The following is a 19,837-nucleotide window of genomic DNA, read 5'->3' as shown; positions in this document are numbered from 1 at the left end:
ATGAAGAGAGAGGAGTACCCAACCAGCCTCGTCGTTAGTGGGTAGGAGAAACTGACCCAGAAGTGTGTGTCCTACAGAAGTAGAAATGAGGGTGGTTGTAGATTATAATGCAGAGAAGCAGATCCCAAGAGAGAAGGGTAGGGCTCAGCCACACTGACTCTATAGCTTCTCCCAGACTCACAGAGACATCACCCTTTCCCTCTTGAGGAAGAGTGAAGAGGGTGAGAGGTAGTACAAAAACTTATTTTGCAATACCTAAGAAGTTGCCCAAACCATACATGGGAAGAGAGTGGGGGAATAAATTATTATCCTTATACTACTGCAAAAATATAATGAAAAATACTGATTACTTATTAATAAAAAATACTTTAAAATCTAACCTTTTATGGATAGATAAGAGTGTAAGTAAATACACTGAAATAATCCATAGCATTATAGAATATATATTTTAATTTTTTTCTTTAATTATTAATTTGACAATTCCTTATGTAAAAGTACAACGAGTACAAAACAGTAGGATGTGTGGGGAGGTTGAGAGCAAGGCTAACTACATATTTTTTCTAGGTCTTCTCTGCCTGTACAATGTTCGTATACTGATTTTATAAATAAATGAGTAAACAGAAAATTATTTCTTTTGAAATTGTTTTCCTAGGAATGACTTGATGTAAATAATTGACTTAATGTAAACTATTGGGTCATTAGGGAACATAAATGAAGATACTTATATTTCACAGAAAATACTTCATCAAATACATTATTCACCAACAATGCTCTAAGAGAATACCTCTAAGAAAAACCAATGTTGAGACATGGTTTATAGATTTTATTGTAAAAAAGAAGTAAATTAAGTAAAATGTTATATTAATTATCCCTAACTGATCCCTGTTTCTCCAAACTGAAATCTGAATTCAACAGGTCTACAATTTAAACAAATTCTATATCCAAATATAATTTGTTAAATTAAAGTTTGCATTTTTTACTCAAGTGTTTATAAACTTTTTTTTTTACTGAATACTCATGTAAAGTTAGGTAACTAGAACTATATATATATTATATAGATGGAATATTTGTAAATATTATAAGTTCCCAAATTTTTATTGTAATTAAATTTGATTTTTTAAAAAGTTGAAATGAATAATGGCACTTAAAAATAACTATGCACCAAAAACTATGCATCTGAATATCTGTCTCTTAGATGAAATAAAGTTCAAGAGCAGTGAGACTAAATGTTCTATAAGTACTTCTTTTTTTAAAAATATATATTTTACTAGAGGCCCGATGCATGAAATTCATACAAGGGGTTCGGCCCTTGCAGCCAGCCCTGGCTGCCTTGGCTCTCGCAGCCATGGTGGCTGGCCTGGCTTCATCCGGAAGGTTGTCCGGAAGGTCATTCCACTGTTCGACTGTCTGCTCTAATTAGCATATTATGCTTTTATTATTATAGATTGATTTCAGAAAGAAAGGGAGAGGGAGAGATAGAAATAGAAACATTAGTGGTGAGAGAAAATCATTAATTGGCTGACTCCTGCATGAGCCCACAACCTGGGTATGCGCCCTTGCCAGAATTGAACCCAGGACCCTTCAGTCCCCAGGCCGACACTCAATCCATTGAGCCAAACTGGCTAGAGCAAGTGCTTCTTTACTAGCATAGTTTTTCTACCCTGAAGCAACTACCTGGGCCAAAGTCTGGTTTTTCCTTTTTGTCTTTAAAGAAATTATCTTCTTTTTCACATTTATGAATAAACTTTGATTATTTTTATGATTACTTCCCAGCATCTGTATGAGTGCCATATATACAGAGGTGGGCAAAAATAGGTTTATAGTTGTCCATATGGAAAATAATACAATAATTAATAAATAATAACACAAGAATAAACTCTGTGTTTCACATACTCACAACTGTAAACCTACTTTTGCCCCTCCTCTATAATATAGAAGCAATTCTTTATCTCTTTTTAAAAAATTTTAAGCTGCTACTAGAGTTACTCAACAAGGGGTGGAGCAGAGTTCTTTTCTATTAATATTTATTCTAATGATTGTATTCATGTGATGGAATTTTATTTGTAGTTTAATTTCTTTTAAAACCATTTCTTTCAGTAATATTTGGTTTTATATTTAATATTTTATATATAATTCTGTATTAACACAGTTTACTACCTATATAACTCAAAGTAAGAAAAATGATTCAGGAAAAGTGAGTTCTACATATTCCCCAATAAACAAATAATAAATTGCCTACCTACATTAAATAAAAATCAACAAAACCTTTTATATGATACACTAGAGGCCCAGTGCATGAAATTCATGCACGAGTAGGGTCCCTAGGCCTGGCCAGTGATCAGGGCAGATCGGGGCCTTCTGGCTGCCAGCCAGGGCCTTCCTTCCCTGGCTGCCAGCTGCAGGCCAGGGCCTTCGTTTGTTCCACGCTGCTCCCTGGTGATCAGTGCATGTCATAGTGCACAATCAAACTCCCAGTCTCCTGGTCGAACTCCCAAGGGATCACTTTGCATATTAGCCTTTTATATATATAGATGATTTGGATAAGTTATTAACTTTTTTGGTCAATATTTTTTATAATAAAGATATTAAATCCCAGACCTTTTTGCCAAGCTAAATTATTGAGTGAACCAATAAAAAACATGTAAAGTTTAGTTCTGATTTTGCTTCACACTTTCAGAAGAAGGAAAAAAAAAGGATAATGAGCTTTTATACCATGTATTAAGATAGGGGTCCTGACAGGTTTCCAGAGTTCATTTGGAACCTTCTGAATGCCACCACTACTTTCCTGATTGGCTCTTGGCCAGACACAGGTGGCAGAGCTTTCCAGGGCTCACGCATTTGCCAGCTGGCATTTCTGCCTGCAATCGCCCTGCTCTAATAGAGGTCATTGGACCTCCCTGCTCCTGCATGGTGATGGGCCCATTGCCATCTCTTAATTAAAGGCAGAGACTAAGGGAAGCTGCCCCTGGGCAGGGTGTTAGCCAGCTGGCTCCCTCTGTCCAGGCCCTCCCCTCCCTGCTTGTGAACAGTGCTTGCTAAGCAGCTGGGGAAATGTAGCTCATTTGCTCAGTAGGGGAGGGGGCAGGAAGGCAGCAAAAGCCACTGCCTGAACCAAGGACTTGGCAGCCTGCTGTCATGTGGTTGTGGGTGTTAAGATGTGTACATAGGATTTGTGATATGGAGGAAATTTTAATCTGACAGTGATTGAAAGGAGTGGAGCAAAGGCAAATTTTGAAAGATATTTAGATAATTCAGCATGTGTGTTTACAGCCTTTGATCCCTTAGATATATGCTTTGCTAAGTCCCTTCAATAAGATAGCATTCAACTACTCATAGAGACAGTGCACAATTACACCTATGATAAGGAACCACTAAGACATACATAATGTTAACAGATAAATTAGAATGTTGCAAAATTGTGTGCAAGTGATATTATATAGATACTGCATTATTTCAAGGAGGAAATTTCCAGTTTCCTTGCCATGTTTTTTTCTTTTTTCTGGCAAAATGTATTCCTTGTGACTTCAATAGTTAGGAGTTCCAAACATGTAAACTTGTTGTTGTTTTTTTCTTTTCCTTAGAAGATTTTATCAACATTCTATAGGGTTAAATCAAATTTACCTACAAGCTATGATGTTATAGAAGTGGTGCTGGGTGCTATGTATATTCTCTCCATCGCTCTCTCTGTGCTCACAATGCTCTTGATAAATAATTTCATCCCATTTTAAACGTCAAATAATAATAAATGGAGTCACTTTAAAACAGAGTTTGAACTAGAGGAACCTCCTTGCATATTTTATGCTTCAAACTTTGAAAATGTTCAAACAGGGCAGAATGACCTTTGGCCTAGACCTAAAGCAACATTGAATCCCAAATAACTGTTTGTAAAAATAACAGGAAATCAGATATTATGACTAACTATCTGATGACTACTGAACTAAAATATTTTTTTTAAAAGTTTTAGAATTGACGTCACTATGTGAGCTTATCTATATCAATAGAAATGCCTTCCATTTATGTACTCATTCCCCTTCTTTTTCTAAGTATCCTCTGCCCTTGTCTCCTAATCAGAACACTACCTGGGCTTCTGCACGAATCAGCGCTTTACTGAGTAGCTATCCTTTGATCTCAAATAAAGGCTTGTTGCTTCTCACTTTGAAAGGATTTTTATTTTTAGGTTAACATATCAAAGAAAAAACAGAGGTTGAGTTGTATACTCACATTTACACACATACTTGAATTACATGGCTGAATTTCGAACACTGATATTCCTGTGTACTTCTCTTAAAAAAAATCTTTTTACTTTATACTATAAATGTTAATATTTTATGTAACAATCATAGATATATCAAATATATCAGAATCCTAACTTTAGTTTTGTCTAGATCGTTTTTCACCAACTTAAATTCTCTTTAAACTAATTGCAAATAATGGCAAACTGATATTATATTATTTCTTACTGAAAATTACTGCTTCAGTCACAAGCTGGGAAGTATAATAGCATTGAGAAAGTCTTGCATATTCAGTCACAATCTTGAGCATACTCAGAACATCAATACACATGATAGTGTATAGACCAGTGATGGCGAACCTTTTGAACTCGGCGTGTCAGCATTTTGAAAAACCCTAACTTAACTCTGGTGCCGTGTCACATATAGAAATGTTTTGATATTTGCAACCATAGTAAAACAAAGACTTATATTTTTGATGTTTATTTTATATATTTAAATGCCATTTAACAAAGAAAAATCAGCCAAAAAAATGAGTTCACGTGTCACCTCTGACATGTGTGTCATAGGTTCGCCATCACTGATATAGAAGCTATTTGCCTCTTTTAAAAGATAATCTGCTTTTTCACTGCTGTATTCTTAGCATATAGAAGGGGTATTAGAGAGATGAGAGAAGATCAGTAAATGTTTGTGAATGAAGAAAATTACTGAAATTACTAGTCAAATTTTATAGGATTTAATTATCTACTTTAAATCCTTTGCAAAACTCTAAAAAACTTTTCATAAACACTTTAAAGATTAGGCACTTAAATTAATCTATGTATTAAAAAAACATTAAGATCAATTGTTTACATGGAGTGAATCAGAAAACCTATTTGAATTAGAAATGAGACCATACCAATTTGGAGAGGTTTGGATATATTTAACCCTAAGATAAATTTACATGTTTGATCATATTACATGAGGAATGATGAAACTGCTATGAAAGAAGGAGGTTTATAAGGTTGTATAATTTAGATTTTATTGGTGGTAGTATAGAAAATGGATAGAAGTTGACTGATATGTCAAATTATTTAAAACATTAAAATAATAATTAGTACAATTAAAACACATATTTTACAGTTTAGTGTTTACACACACATTGCCTATTTCATTCTTACAACATCTCTTGGAGGATATCCAGGCCCCAATTCTCTACCCCAATTTTAACAGTGAAGAAAACTAAAGATAAAAGTAAGAATGGACTTGCTGTATGTTAGCAGGTAATTTCAGTGTTCTCAGGAAAGTAATGTTCATGGCGTGCTGATTGAAACTTCATGGAAGAAGACTGGTTTGCATTTGTTTAGGATTTTAATGCACTGTGAAGATTAAATAATAACCACGTTCCCTATTAGAGTGCTGGAGAAGTAAATGTTATATTTTTGTTTTTTTCTTAGGAGAAAATCATTTACATATTCAATTAAATCTTTTTAAAAATTAATATATGCTTCTCTTTGTAAAGACCAAATTTCCTGGAATATTTTGGAAATGATGCTTTACAGTCACCAACCAAGTCGTTATAATTAAAGACCAATTCTTAAAAAGGAGGAAAGATATCTCTGACCATTACTTATCTTTATGTGTCCTTTAATATCTATTGGAAATATAATACATGTAAAAAGACCTTAAGGAAAAAACAAGGTTAACCAAGAATTCACACAGGAAAATAAAATAGAGAAGAAAGTTTAAAACAGGGACTTAGTGTTTTAAATCTTTATAGGCCTAAGATTTTATATTCAGCATCGTAACTTCAGCAATAAGAGGGGTTACAGGTGTTAGTCTAGACTTTTGTTAACAGTTCCTCTTTGTTTCAGTTTCGAAACTACCTTTCCAGTGATTGTTTTCACTGTCCCCATTTACTGCACACCCAAACAAATAATAACACTTTTTAAAAAGGTTTAAGGAAAAGTGAAAAAAATAGAAAGTTCGTGAAAATGAAACTACTTTCTGCTTTTATGTATTCTTAAATATTCTTTGTTTGGACTTAGCAAATTGAAATGAAAGTTCTCTAGTGAAGCAGACATTGCCTCTCCCAAGCCCTAAATATGATTATAAATCAAATTCACTTAAGATATAAAGCATAAGTCTTACCGGATAGTGTACGAGACACTGTCACCTATTTCTATGAACAGACAGCATGCTCGATGTGCTCCAATAAAACATTCTGAGAAAAACAAGCACACATATCACAATACTAAAATAGTCTGTAAGATAATTTACCTCCTGTAAATTGTACTTTAAAAGTACGAAGATTGATTTTTGCCAAAGGCAGATATGGTGACATGTCACCCACCATCATTGAGTTCTAGACAACACCACAGATAGCACACCTGGTGTGTGTAGGTGTGTGGGCTTTTTCTTACATTATTATAGTATATCTATAGTATATCTATACTAAGAGAAATTGGTTTCTGATCTGTCTTCTTATATATGATTCTAAGTTTTGCTGTCATTAGTAATTCATATGTTGACTTTTTTTTTATTGTATGGACACGTGTAATCCTAGGACCAAGAGACCAGCTACACAATCATCAAATCGAAAGAGACGGCTATGACGGCAGAGGGCTTGAAACCAGCTTCAGTGTATGTCTTCCAAATTCGAGCACGCACCGCAGCAGGCTACGGTGTCTTCAGTCGAAGATTTGAGTTTGAAACCATCCCAGTGTGTAAGTCATTTTAATTACTGTCAACTCATGTCTCTGTAATGGTTACCAGAAAAGAGTCAGTGGATCAATACTCTCCCTGGGCACGCTGTCAGCCTTCCGCTGCTTCTCTGCCTCCCAGGCATGACCCTTTCTGGTGGGAAGCCTCTGTATGCTGTGACCGTAGGTTAGCGGGTTAACAGTCGGTCCTTACTCCTCACCCAGTTAATTCTATGGGGAGGTGAAACATGAGGAGATCCTTAAGAAATGTTTAAACCTTGCTTTTAAAGGCTTCCTTCCCACCACTTCCATACTTCATTGAATTATTGTCGTTTACTTTGTAGTTGGTTTATTGAACAGCGCTACCAGGCTTAGTCTTTCTATGAAAACTCCACAGGGAGCTTTCCTGAGTATTGATTTCGGCAAGAAAATGGTGGTCTTAGGAACCTGCCTGATGGTTTTAAAATGTCAAAATCTCTGGTAGTATCGCTGAGTAGAGGGTCTGAAAATATTTCTGGAAAACTTTTCTTATGCCATCCCTCCCACCCCCTCAGAAAATAGCACAAAACCTTTTCCTCTTTAATGTCAAACAAAATATTTAGATTACTTACTCGTCTTAAAGTACATGTTAAAACCAGACTAGAAAAAGACAATAACTTCCTTGTTTATAATACATGTAATTATACACACTTTAAAAAGCCAGGCTTTGTAAGAACTAGTGATTTTAAAATAGAGAAAATAAAATGAATATTTCCTCCTTTTGAAAACCAACAAAATGAGAGCTAACTAGCTTTTTAAGTGTTACTTAATTTTATACAGTCTAGGATACCCTGGAAAAAAATATAAATTATATTTTCTGTGCAAAGAAAATTCTATGTCTGAAGTTTAATTGAAGCTAATGAAATACGAACATTTAATACTATTCATCAAAGTTCCTTAATAAAGAATAAATTAGCCACAAAATCCTTATAATATTGGTAATATTTTGATTATTTAATCTCACACCTTAAACCCTAAACTGGATTTATGACAAAAGGCTTGTTCTACAAGCTGGGCATGCTAATAGGCTTTATTTCTGGTTTGGTATCATTAGTACTGCATAATGCTTATGCGGTTTACCAACTCTGGGAACAGTATCACCAACCAGTATCTCAATATTCTTGAGTGCATTGATAACAATGCAAATAAAAGATCCAGTTATAAAAAATTACAAAATTCTACTTAGTTTTAGGATGTTGGCATGTTCAGCAACTCTTTTTTTCCCCCAGAAAAAAATATACCTTTCCTTACTTTTTTAAATACATATTTTTATTTTTATTGACTTCAGAATGGCAGGGAGAGGGAGAGAGAGATAGAAACATCAATGATGAGACTCATTAATTGGTTGCTTCCTGCAAATCCCCTACTGGGGATCAAGCTCACAACCCAGGCATGTGCTCTTGACTGGAATCGAACCTGGGACCCTTCAGTCAACAGGCCAACACTCTATCCACTGAACCAAACCAGCTAAGGCCCTAACTTTATTTATTTATTTAAAGAGTAAATTCCAGTTATGCCAAAATTCATCTATCTGAGAACTGAGAAAACTAATATTAAGTCATTTTCCGTATACTCTTTAAAATGCTCACATAAGCCTGTCTACTTTTTATAATTTTCTACATAATTTCTAGAGGAAAAAATATCAAATATTTTTATACTTTAAGTTGACTTTAGTGTTATTAATAGATACTAAAAATATTTCAGGGCTGTTCTGCCTCCTAGTTATTAATGTGGAATTTTATTTTTACTTGAATATATGTACATATATTAGCAACCATTTTTTAAAAGACTTTTTCTTTGTACAATGTGCCTATTGCATACCATCCCCCTTTGAACTTTATGTAGACTCTTTTCTGGATATAATTCAACAAGGATGTATCGAGCACCTATTACATATAAGTCTTCGTTAGGCTCTGGAGAAATCATCAAAAGTAATACCTGAAACTTCTCTCCAGAGACTAAGAATGCAGTCTATTTAATTCTAAAGGATGGAATATTTGTTACAAAACCATTTTAGAATACTGATTTTGTTTATTATTTATCTTATTTTATTCTACACATCAAAAGATTCTCACTGTGGGCACTGCAAGTGATTCAACTTTAAGGAGCAACCTATCGGTCCTTTTTTAGTCAAATACGGAGTTAAAGAATAAAAATGGTGATAATTAAAATAACCCTTCCTTTTCAGAACTTCTGTAGCATTTCTGTTATATGCCAATAAAATAATTCAAGTGATTGCACAAAGTACTGCACAAATAATTGTCAAGTGATTGGCATATAACAGAAATGCTACAGAAGTTCTGAAAAGGAAGGGTTATTTTAATTATCACCATTTTTATTCTTTAACTCCGTATTTGACTAAAAAAGGACCGATAGGTTGCTCCTTAAAGTTGAATCATAATATTTATTTAATATCATAATTTAGTACTTCACATACATATATTATTTGTATAAGAGCCCGAAAATACTAGAATGCAAGAATTATGGTATGTTAAATGTATTTTCATGTTTTATAATAACAATTTTCTTCTGATGGGTGACAAGAATACTGGTTTTCATGAGTCACCATTACTAAGGAAAGTCTAGCTTATTCAGGTATGTTAGGAAAGACAATTATCAGAATATAATTGCTTTGCACATATACTTTAAAAAATAATTTTCTAATTGGGTACTCAACTTAGAATAATGGTGCATAGTAATGATACATTGACACATTATGTTATTGGTTTGCTTAATTTTTAAAATTTATTTATTCAATTATATTATACCTCAGTCATAAAATTGAAGGGCTTTCATTTCATCTACATTATCTTGGGTGTCACAAATATAGCCTTAAAATCAAATGCAAATAGTAGTTAAAATAAGAATGCAAAACATGTTTATCTTAGAAAGAATATCCACTTTAATTTTATTGTGCATATAAATAATGTATTTAAAATTGACCTTTTAAATTATCCTTATTCTTAATAAGTAATGAGAAAAACACCAACAAATAAATGTAACATAAATGAAACCATCAAGCCAAACTAGTTAGCTCTTTTTCTGTTCTTTTTTTACACAAATTGTTTTATAATTTTAATAGTATCACTGAATCTGTTTTAATTCCTACTGTCCAAGAAACATCTTTATGTTTCTGTTTCTTTTATAATTTTCCCCCCAATGCATCACTTCCTTTCATCCAACTACTTTGATTTAAATCTGTATAATCCAACTCCTGGAATAATGCTATTCTGTTTTTTATTGAGATAATTGTAGATTCACGTGCAATTGTAAGCAACAATACAGAGAGAACTCTTGTATACTTTCTTGTTTCCCCCAATGGTAATATTTTGCAAAACTATAGTATCATGTTAAAATAAGGATACTGACATCAATGGAATTCATCAATCTTACATGTTCTAGTTATCCTGTGTGTGTGTGTATGTGTGTGTGTGTGTTAAATTCTATATAATTTGGTCAGTTGTGTAGGTTTGTGTATTTATCATCTCAGTCAAGATACTGAATAGTAACAAAATCATAGGATCCCTCCTGTTGCCTTTCTATAATCACATCCACTTCCTTTGGTGAAAATTCCTATTCCATAACGAATTCCTGGCAACCATTGATGTCTAAACATGCATCCTAAAATTTTGACATTTCAAAATATTTTTTTAATTGAGTCATCTAGTATGTGACCTTTTTTAGTTTAGAATTGGCTTTTTTTACTCAGTATAGAGATTCATCCAAATTATTGAATATATCAATTTTTTTTTCTTTTTATCGTTGAGTAGTATTTCATGATGTGTATATATCCCAGTTTATTTATCCATTCACATGTTGAAGGACATCTGAACTGATTCCAGTTTTTGCTATTATAAATAAAGATGCAATGAACATTTAGGTACATATTTTTGAGTCAGCCTAAGTTTTCATTTCCCTGGGATAAATACCTAAGAGTACAAATCTTGTGGCATGTGGTAGTTGCTTGTTTAATATGGTAAGAAAATGCCAGATTATTTTCCAGCATGGCTGTATCATTTTACACTCCCACCAGCAATGAATGAGTGATCATTTTCTCCACATCTTCATCAGCATTTGGTGCTATCATTATTTCCTTCCTTCTTTTTTTAAAAATTATATTGGACAGGTGGGTAGTGATATTTTATTGTGTTTTAAATCTGAATTTTTCTGATGGTTAGTAAGTTCAACAACATTTCATGTTTTTATTTGCTTTCCATGCTGTTTTAAATTTTCCCACTATGTACTCATTATAAAAAAATGGTAACTTTGATCATATTATTCTGATTAAGAAAATTAATAGATACGTATTGCTATAGGAAGCAGATCCCAAATTCTTAGCTTATCCTTCCATAGCTCTTATAATCCAGCTCTAACAACACCTCTCACTTTCAATTTTAACTGCTTAAAAATATAGCTAAAATCTAGAGACTATCTATGTCAGGGGGCCTCAAACTACGGCCCGCGAGCCACATGCAAATACAAATATTGTATTTGTTCTCGTTTTGTTTTTTTACTTCAAAATAAGATATGTACAGTGTGCATAAGAATTTGTTCATAGTTTGTTTGTTTTTTAACTATAGTCCGGCCCTCCAACGGTCTGAGGGACAGTGAACTGGCCCCCTGTTTAAAAAGTTTGAGGACCCCTGTTCTATGTAATATGGGTTTGTAGCCAGGAGCGTGAGAAGCAAAGTGAGGGAAAACAATGTGAGTTTCCTACATATGCTACTTTACAGTTTCTAATCATGACATACAGTCATTGAGAAAATAAACATTGTTATTTACTAAAGAATCAACAAATAAATCACCAAAGAAAAGTGCTCATGAAGATGTGGGAAAAAAGGGAATCTTAGTACACTGTGAGCAGGAATACAGACTGATACTGGTACAGCCACTGAGGAAAACAGCATGGAGTTTCCTCAAAAAATTAAAGGTGGGCCTAGCTGATGCAACATCTTGGGAGAGATAGAAAGGGTTCCAACAGTGCAGTTAGGTAAAACAAAAGGTTATGCAATTATATTTAACAATGGAGTGTAGAATTGACTCTATATTGTCTCTAAAGTTTAACATCACTAAAACATAGGACGTGGGAGTGGATTTGTGTGCTGAGAAAATGAGGAAGACTCATTATGGAGGTGACTCAAAAGCATTGGAGCAGCAGTTGGAGTCCAATCCAAATAATTTTTATAGACCAAGTCTGCATGGTTTTCTCTAGAAACAGTGCTCCTGACAAAAAGAAAGGTAAAACTGAGAAAAAGCAATGGTTCAAGTAATCTGACTTTAGAGAAGATAAAGCAAATCTTAGGAAAGGCTATTAGTGATAGTGGGCTCTTTGCCCTACCCTCTATACTGTTCACCAGGATTAAAATCCCTACTCCAGATCTCAATATCAAGGAGTAGGAGAAAACAGAGTGAAGATCCATTAAATTGCAACTATTATCATCCAAGAAGAGGTTGAATAAGATAGCAGATTTAGGTTGTAAATAATAGTTTTTCTCGGTATGAACAGCTGTTGATGATACTGAGCCCTAAACGCTGGTCTGAAAGGATTGACAGTGTAGATCAGTTCAAGAAGATGGTCAGAGTGAAACCAAAATCTCAGTGGAACCTCCAAATTATGAAACCAAAATGTAGTGTGTTGGGTCTGAGTTCCTTGTTTCAAGAAATTGAATAATGAAGTCAGAGACAAAAACAGTTAGTGGAAACAAAGTTTATTGGGACCATCCATGCAAATTTAAGTCTATTAATCCATGTGTAGAGTCCCACATGGCCATAAACCATGGGAGCAACAGGAGTGCATCTCCTGCCATTAGCCTAGCGGCTGGAAGAGAGAGAGAAAGTGAGCACACTTTTTTGTATATATGTTTGTTAGTTCCTGATTAGCCCTCTCAAAGAATTTTGCCTTAGCAACAGCTTTAGGATTGGTTTATATGCCTTAATATTTTGTGGCTGGTTATCTACAAGTTGTCTGTCTTAGCAATATTTTAAAGCTCATGTCTCCCACAAGCTCCCTTCCTACCCTACCCAGTTGGGTGTATCAGTAACTCCACTGATTTTACTTCCTTTCCTTCCCCCACTTCCCTCAAGAGAGTCAATTTTGGTTAGAAAGAATCAAGGGACAGGTGACAGGAATAGAAAGGGAAGTGTTTAGATGTCCAACACTTATCTGGGGCCAAGATCTGAGAAAAGGGTTGTAAACAACAAAACATGGAAAGTAGGGTTAATATTAGTTTTGATACTTAGGATTTGTTATCTAGTAGGTGAACTAATGCCTCACTCGCAATTTATCAGAACCATTGTCATTAAACTATAAGCATGCTGGGAATACTATTGAGGATTTCCTAAGAACATCAGTAAAATGTATGATACTATTTTAATTGGGTTTAGTTATCAGCACAAAGAAACTTTTTCTTTATCATTGAGATACTATAGGCCCGATGCACGACATTCATGAACTCGGTGGGGGAGGGGTCCCTCAGTCTGGCCTGTGCCCTCTAGCAGTCCGGGAGCCCTCCTGGGATGTCCGATTGATGGTTTAGGCCCAGAGGGAGTGGGCCTAAGCCGTCAGTTGAACATCCTTAACGCTGCCAGAAAGGCCGGAGAGGCTCCCGCCACCATGGCTGCACTTGCCAGCCATCAGCCCGGCCTGTGGCTGAGCAGTGTTCCCCCTGTGGGAATGCACTGACCACCAGGGAGAAGCTCCTATATTGAGTGTCTGCCCCCTGGTGGTCAGTGTGTGTCATAGCAACCAGTCATTCTGCCATTCAGTTGATTTGCATATTACCCTTTTATTATATAGGATAACTATCTAATCATGTCTATGTTCCTTTTTAATTGTAATTGTATTGTTAAAATATAAAATATTTCATCTAAATCCATTTATTTTAAATAAAAAATAACGTAAACAAATCTAATCTTACTGCCAACTTAAAGTATTAAAATTTGCTTTGATATTTTTTTCAAAAAAGTGGTCCTATTTACAAAGTGCAGTATACTTTCTGATCATATTCTGCTTCAAAATATGGTGTATAAAATTATATCTAGAATAATGATATTACATTTTACTTCACTGACATCATAATCACATAATTTTGGATGTCAACCTATGTCTATGTGAGGTAACCAGACTTTTTTTTCTTTTACAGAACAGCCACATGCAAATTCTAAGCATGTCAGATCTCATAGACTTAGCACCTCCTATTTAGATTAAGTTGTTTGAAATCAAGGGCTAAGTCCCATTTATCATGAAAACCAAAGATCCCTAGATGACTTCTCTGCAAACAATTACACTGTTTCTCTGTGATGACAAGGAAATAATCAGTGACTTAGTGATTCTTTCAAATCTCCATTTGGAGAGTAAATATTTTTCCCTAAATATGTTTTTTTTTTCAATTACACACTTTTGAGAAAAGATATTAGAGGGAAATCCCAGCCTAGTGTGGGTGAATTGCTTAAATCATGCATTGATTATAGACCATTAAGCAGTTTTTATTTGAATGCATATGATGACGTTAACTACAAACTCCATTTTCTGTCTTCTATCAGCAGTTGCAGCATCCAGCGATCAAAGCCAGATTCCTATAATTGCTGTGTCTGTGACAGTGGGAGTCATTTTGTTGGCAGTGGTTATGGGCTTCCTCCTCAGTGGAAGGTAAGTGATGAAGCTGTGATTCTCAACTTTTGCAGCTGGTGTCTGCCCTACTTTGATCTGACCATTTGGCTGTTAAGCACATCCCAAAATAAATCAGGCAAGCAACACATTTATTAGTAGACAACCTCAATGTCTTATGTATTTCTTAAGCCTTACCTTGTCCCCGTGAGTGCTAGGTTTTAAGCACACAGTTTATCTTTGTCAGGTATGCTTTCTTCACAAGAAACATATTAACTTATTGTTTATTCTGTCATTTATAAAACCGTATTTTTGATAGAGTTGTTTTTTTTAAAACTGACATTTGTTTCCTCTCAGAAGTATTTACGGTTGCCTGCTTCAGTTTTAGCATTTGGGATAGACGATGTCTGTGCCCAGTGGGTTGAGAGGAATGGGACTAATAATTCAAGTTAGCCAGCATTCTGACCCAACAGGGTGATGGATACAAAGCAGACACTTTGGCAAACAAGCGTTTTGTGACATAACCAGCCCTTTTAATGCCTGCTTTTATTTTCAGGTTCTGAATGATTTCAACCTGAATACATCAATCATAGTATATATGTATTCAAAGTAAATTTTATTGAATGTTTTGTCAATAGATACATTAATATGTGTATCGTATATATACATATTTTATTTTGAAGAAAAATAAAATAGGTAGAGTCCCAATAAAAACTTTCCTTAAATATATATAAATAATTAAACAGACAAATAGAAACATGATTGTACTCTATTCTACAACAAAGAAATGATTGTACAACAAAGAAACATGATTGTACTCTATTCTACAACATTTAAATGTTGAACCTAGTTCATTGTTAAAAGGGATATTTAGTAATGAGAGCTTCAATTTGAAAATGTTCTGGTATAAGAATACTATAGAAAACTTGATGAAAGTCTTCATGGAAATACTTAAACCTGCACAAATATGTGAGATGAACTGTAAGGCCCCCAAAAAAGTCAGGAAATCAATATTCATATTGATTTTGTTACTGTTCTAGTCATTTACTTTTAATCTTCAGCATCTATTCAAGTCATAAAAATGCAGAATTAGGAACTTTTCAATACACTACATATTTCATTCTAAAAAGAATTATGACTATATTCATAAATTACAGTAGCAACAATTTATTTTCATAAATCTTTTACTTCCTTTGAACACCCTTTCTCTTTGTACCTGAAAATTCCATTTCTTCTAGTTCTTATCATTTAAGTGTCCTCAGGCTTTTCTTAAGAATATATGTAGAAACCCATTGCCTACTTTTAATGTTGATATAACAGCAGTGCATTTTTAGAAAATCTCTGGGAAACTGTGTGTGTGATCTGTGAGGACAGCTAGCCCTTTCCAGGAAGAAAGCTGGGGATCTAGTGCCCACTGATCTCTTCTCTCTAAAGGCACCTGGGGAAAATTCTCTCCCTTTGTTTCAGATTTCTGGAAGATGAACTAATTCCACCAGTCTTGTCTTAAAAACTTTGCTCAGATTTTTATCAAATAAGATCACTAAGCTGAGTAAATTGTAATTACTAAAAAAACTACCATGTGATAATGTGTCTTTTCTACCCCCAAAGGGTAGATAACTGGGATACATTTGGAGAGCTGGTTTGTAATATGATATATTTACTTCTGACTGAGAGGTGAGTTGTTTCTTCCCTTCCAATAACTCCAGAAGCATTACTTATATTTAGGGAATTGGGATCATAAGAAGGTATTTTATTTGTTGAGCCCACACTTAGGAGAAATGAGTAAAACAGGAAGAATGAATCAAGGTCTAGAAGCCAATAAATTTGTGTGTTTGTGGGTTTATTAAAAGACAAATCAAATATAACAAATATTTTATTGTAATCTTCTCACACTATATTTATTTAACCTAAGAAAGGTTAATGTGAATTTATTGATGACATGCAGGTATATGGATTCTTCTTATCTGTATGTGAAAAAGCCACCTTTTGTTCATATCCTATATAATAAAAGAGAAACGTGCAAATTAACCATCCCTTGGCTATGCTCAAGCCACGCCCACAAACCTCGCCCATGGGCCACACCCACAAGCTGACCAGAGTGACTATGCAAATTAACCTGACAAAGATGGCGGTTAATTTGCATACGCAGGTGTCAGGTGCCCCAAGAGGCGATGGTGGCCATGGCCATGGGCTACCAGGCCGCGGGCTCCCAGGACCTTCACTGGCTATGGGAGGCAAGGCTGTAGCCACGCCTGCAGGCTCCCAGGACCTTGCAGGCAGAGAGCAGGAGATTTGGAGGACTTGGCAGAGTAGGAGACCGCTGGACATAGAGCAGAGCAAGAGAGAAGGAGGCTTGGAGCAGCTCCCTCTGTCACCCCAGCTTCCTCATCACAGCTATGGAAACTGACAGCAGGGAGGAGGAAGTCCCACCCCCACAGAATCAGCTAGAATCAGCCTTTGGTCAGACAGCTCTCAGCAGCCTGATAGCCAGGACTCTCATTCACCTGCATCTCAGACCATGACAGCAGAGAGGTGGGACTATGTCTAAAGAACAACTGTTGGTACAAGGTAGTTCTGCATCCGGAAGATGCTGGCAGTATCAACAGAAAATGTCTGCAGAGCAGCGTGCATCTGATCTTGAAAGAAGGCGGTGCTTGCAACAGGATGTATCTGAAGACCAGATACTGGAAAAATGTTGCTCTGATGCCGAAAAACACTGGCGTTATCGACAGAAAATGTCTAAAGACCAACATGCCTTTGAAGTTGAAAGAAAGCGGTGGCAACAACAGAATATGCCCAGAGAACACTCATCAACAAGTACTACCAATACCGGTAGGAACTGCCTTCTCAGCAAAACTGGAGTACATGAGGATGCAATTCTCGAACATAGTTGAGGTGGAATGACTGTTTGATGTGAATTTTGCCTATCACTAAATTTCTCTGATGAAAAACCATCTGATGGGAAATTTACTAGATGTTGTAGCAAAGGGAAAGTCTGTCTAAATGATATACATTTTCTGCCTTAACTGGTTTGGCTCAGTGGATAGAGCGTCAGCCTGCGGACTCCAGGGTCCCAGGTTTGATTCTGGTCAAGGGCATGTACCTTGGTTGGGGGCACATCCCTAGTGGGGAGTGTGCAGGAGGCAGCTGATGTTTCTCTCTCATTGATGTTTCTGGCTCTCTATCCTTCTCTCTTCCTCTCTGTTAAAAAAAAAACACAATAAAATATATTTAAAAAAATAAATGATATACATTTTCCACATTACCCAGCATATTTAAAAAGATTAATGACAAATGAAGATTCTGACAGTAAAAATTTCATGAAAAATATTCATTCCATAAATAGTTCTTTTGCTTTTGCTTCCATGAGAGCAAATATTGCATCGCCATCAGGATATGGGCCATACTGTTTTAGACTACACGGACAAGTTTACCACCGTACTGGAACTTTACATCCTTCGGCTGGTGTTTCTTGGAAGTTTGCTCAACTCTATATTTTGGATACAGCCGAAGCTACAAGTAAAAGATTAGCAATGCCAGAAAACCAGGGCTGCTCAGAAAGACTCATGATCAACATCAACAACCTCATGCATGACATAAATGAATTAACAAAATCGTACAAGATGCTACATGAGGTAGAAAAGGAAGCCCAGCCGAAACTGGTTTGGTTCAGTGGATAGAGCGTCGGCCTACGGACTGAAGGGTCCCAGGTTCGATTCCGGTCAAGGGCATGTACCTTGGTTGTGGGCATATCCCAAGTGGGAGATGTGCAGGAGGCAGCTGATCGATGTTTCTCTCTCATCGATGTTTCTAACTCTCTATCTCTCTCCCTTCCTCTCTGTAAAAAATCAATAAAATATATATAAAAAAAAAAGAAAAGGAAGCCCAATCTGAAGCAGCAGCAAAAGGTATTGCTCCTACAGAAGTAACAATGGCGATTAAATACAAGCGTAACAGTGACCCAGGTAGATATCATTCTCCCCGTGTCAACGAGGTTCCTGTCATATTCAGAAATGAAGACGGAGAACCTCCCTTTGAAAGGGACTTGCTCATTCATTGTAAACCAGATCCCAATAATCCAAATGCCACTAAAATGAAACAAATCAATATCCTGTTTCCTACATTAGATGCAATGACATATCCTATTCTTTTCCCACATGGTAAAAAAGGCTGGGGAACAGATATTGCATTAAGACTCAGAGACAACAGTGTAATCAACAATAATACTAGGTAAAATGTAAGGACACGACTCACACAAATGCAGTATTATGAATTTCATCTCTCTGTGGGGGACACGTTTAATCTTATTTTAAATTCAGGAAAATTAACTCAACAGTTTATCATGGATTCGTATTAAAAAATAGAGGCCAGTTAGAGAACCAAGATGGCGGCATAGGTTAACGCCGGAGTTTGCTGCCTTGAACAACTACTTCAAAAGTGAAACTAAAAAACAGAATGGACATCACCTAGAACCACAGGAACGCTGGCTGAGTGGAAGTCCTACAACTAGGAGGAAAGAGAAACGCATACGGACACTCAGAGGAGGCGCAGTGCTGAAGTCAAATTCTGAGGTGCGGAGTGTGCGGAGCGGGCTGGTGGCAGAGGGCACGGTTGGCGTTTTCAATCGGGAGGGAGTCGCAGACTCTGAGCTCCAGATACAGGCGAGTCTTTAGGGACCCAGACTCAAACGGGAGAAGCGGGACTGTCTGGCTTCGGTCAGAGTGAGTGCAGCTTTCTCTCCAAGGTTTGCAGCGGGTGCTGGGACTCAGAGAGGCAGAGCCCCTGGGGACAGGACTGAGAGCCACCATAACTGCTCTCTCCAGCCCACCCTGTTGATCCTGTGCGACCCGCCCCGCCCAAGCCCTGCACAGAGGCATTTGCCGGATAGCCTCAGGCAAAGGCTAGATTAGCACCTCCCTAGAGGACAGAAGTTCTCTCACTGCAGACACTGCAGACACACTTGGCCTGGAGGTCAAACCCTCCCTGGTATTAGCTACAACAATCAAGGTTTAACTATAAGACTACGAACAAAGACCACTAGGGGGTGCACCAAGGAAGCATAACAAAATGCGGAGACAAAGAAACAGGACAAAATTGTCAATGGAAGATATAGAGTTCAGAACCACACTTTTAAGGTCCCTCAAGAACTGTTTAGAAGCTGCCGATAAACTTAATGAGATCTACAAGAAAACTAATGAGACCCTCGATGTTATATTGGGGAACCAACTAGAAATTAAGCATACACGGACTGAAATAACGAATATTATACAGACTCCCGACAG

General features: G+C 36.1%; 1 protein-coding gene across 3 annotated transcripts in view; it reads left to right on the top strand.

Moving 5' to 3' along the window:
- The window catches only part of EPHA5 (EPH receptor A5), a 349,025-nt gene that overhangs the window by 241,108 nt on the left and 88,080 nt on the right, over positions 1 to 19,837 (top strand). For all 3 annotated transcript variants that reach the window (XM_036335287.1, XM_036335278.1, XM_036335295.1), the window contains 2 exons: positions 6,775 to 6,934; positions 14,492 to 14,597. In XM_036335287.1, the coding sequence (XP_036191180.1) occupies positions 6,775 to 6,934; positions 14,492 to 14,597 (266 nt within the window). The remainder of the gene's footprint in view (positions 1 to 6,774; positions 6,935 to 14,491; positions 14,598 to 19,837) is intronic.

This window comes from Myotis myotis, unplaced genomic scaffold (genome assembly GCF_014108235.1).
Source record: "Myotis myotis isolate mMyoMyo1 unplaced genomic scaffold, mMyoMyo1.p scaffold_m19_p_1, whole genome shotgun sequence".
Taxonomy (NCBI): Eukaryota; Metazoa; Chordata; class Mammalia; order Chiroptera; family Vespertilionidae; genus Myotis; species Myotis myotis.
Note: the sequence above shows the minus strand (reverse complement) of the source record. Positions and strands in the feature narration are given on the sequence as shown.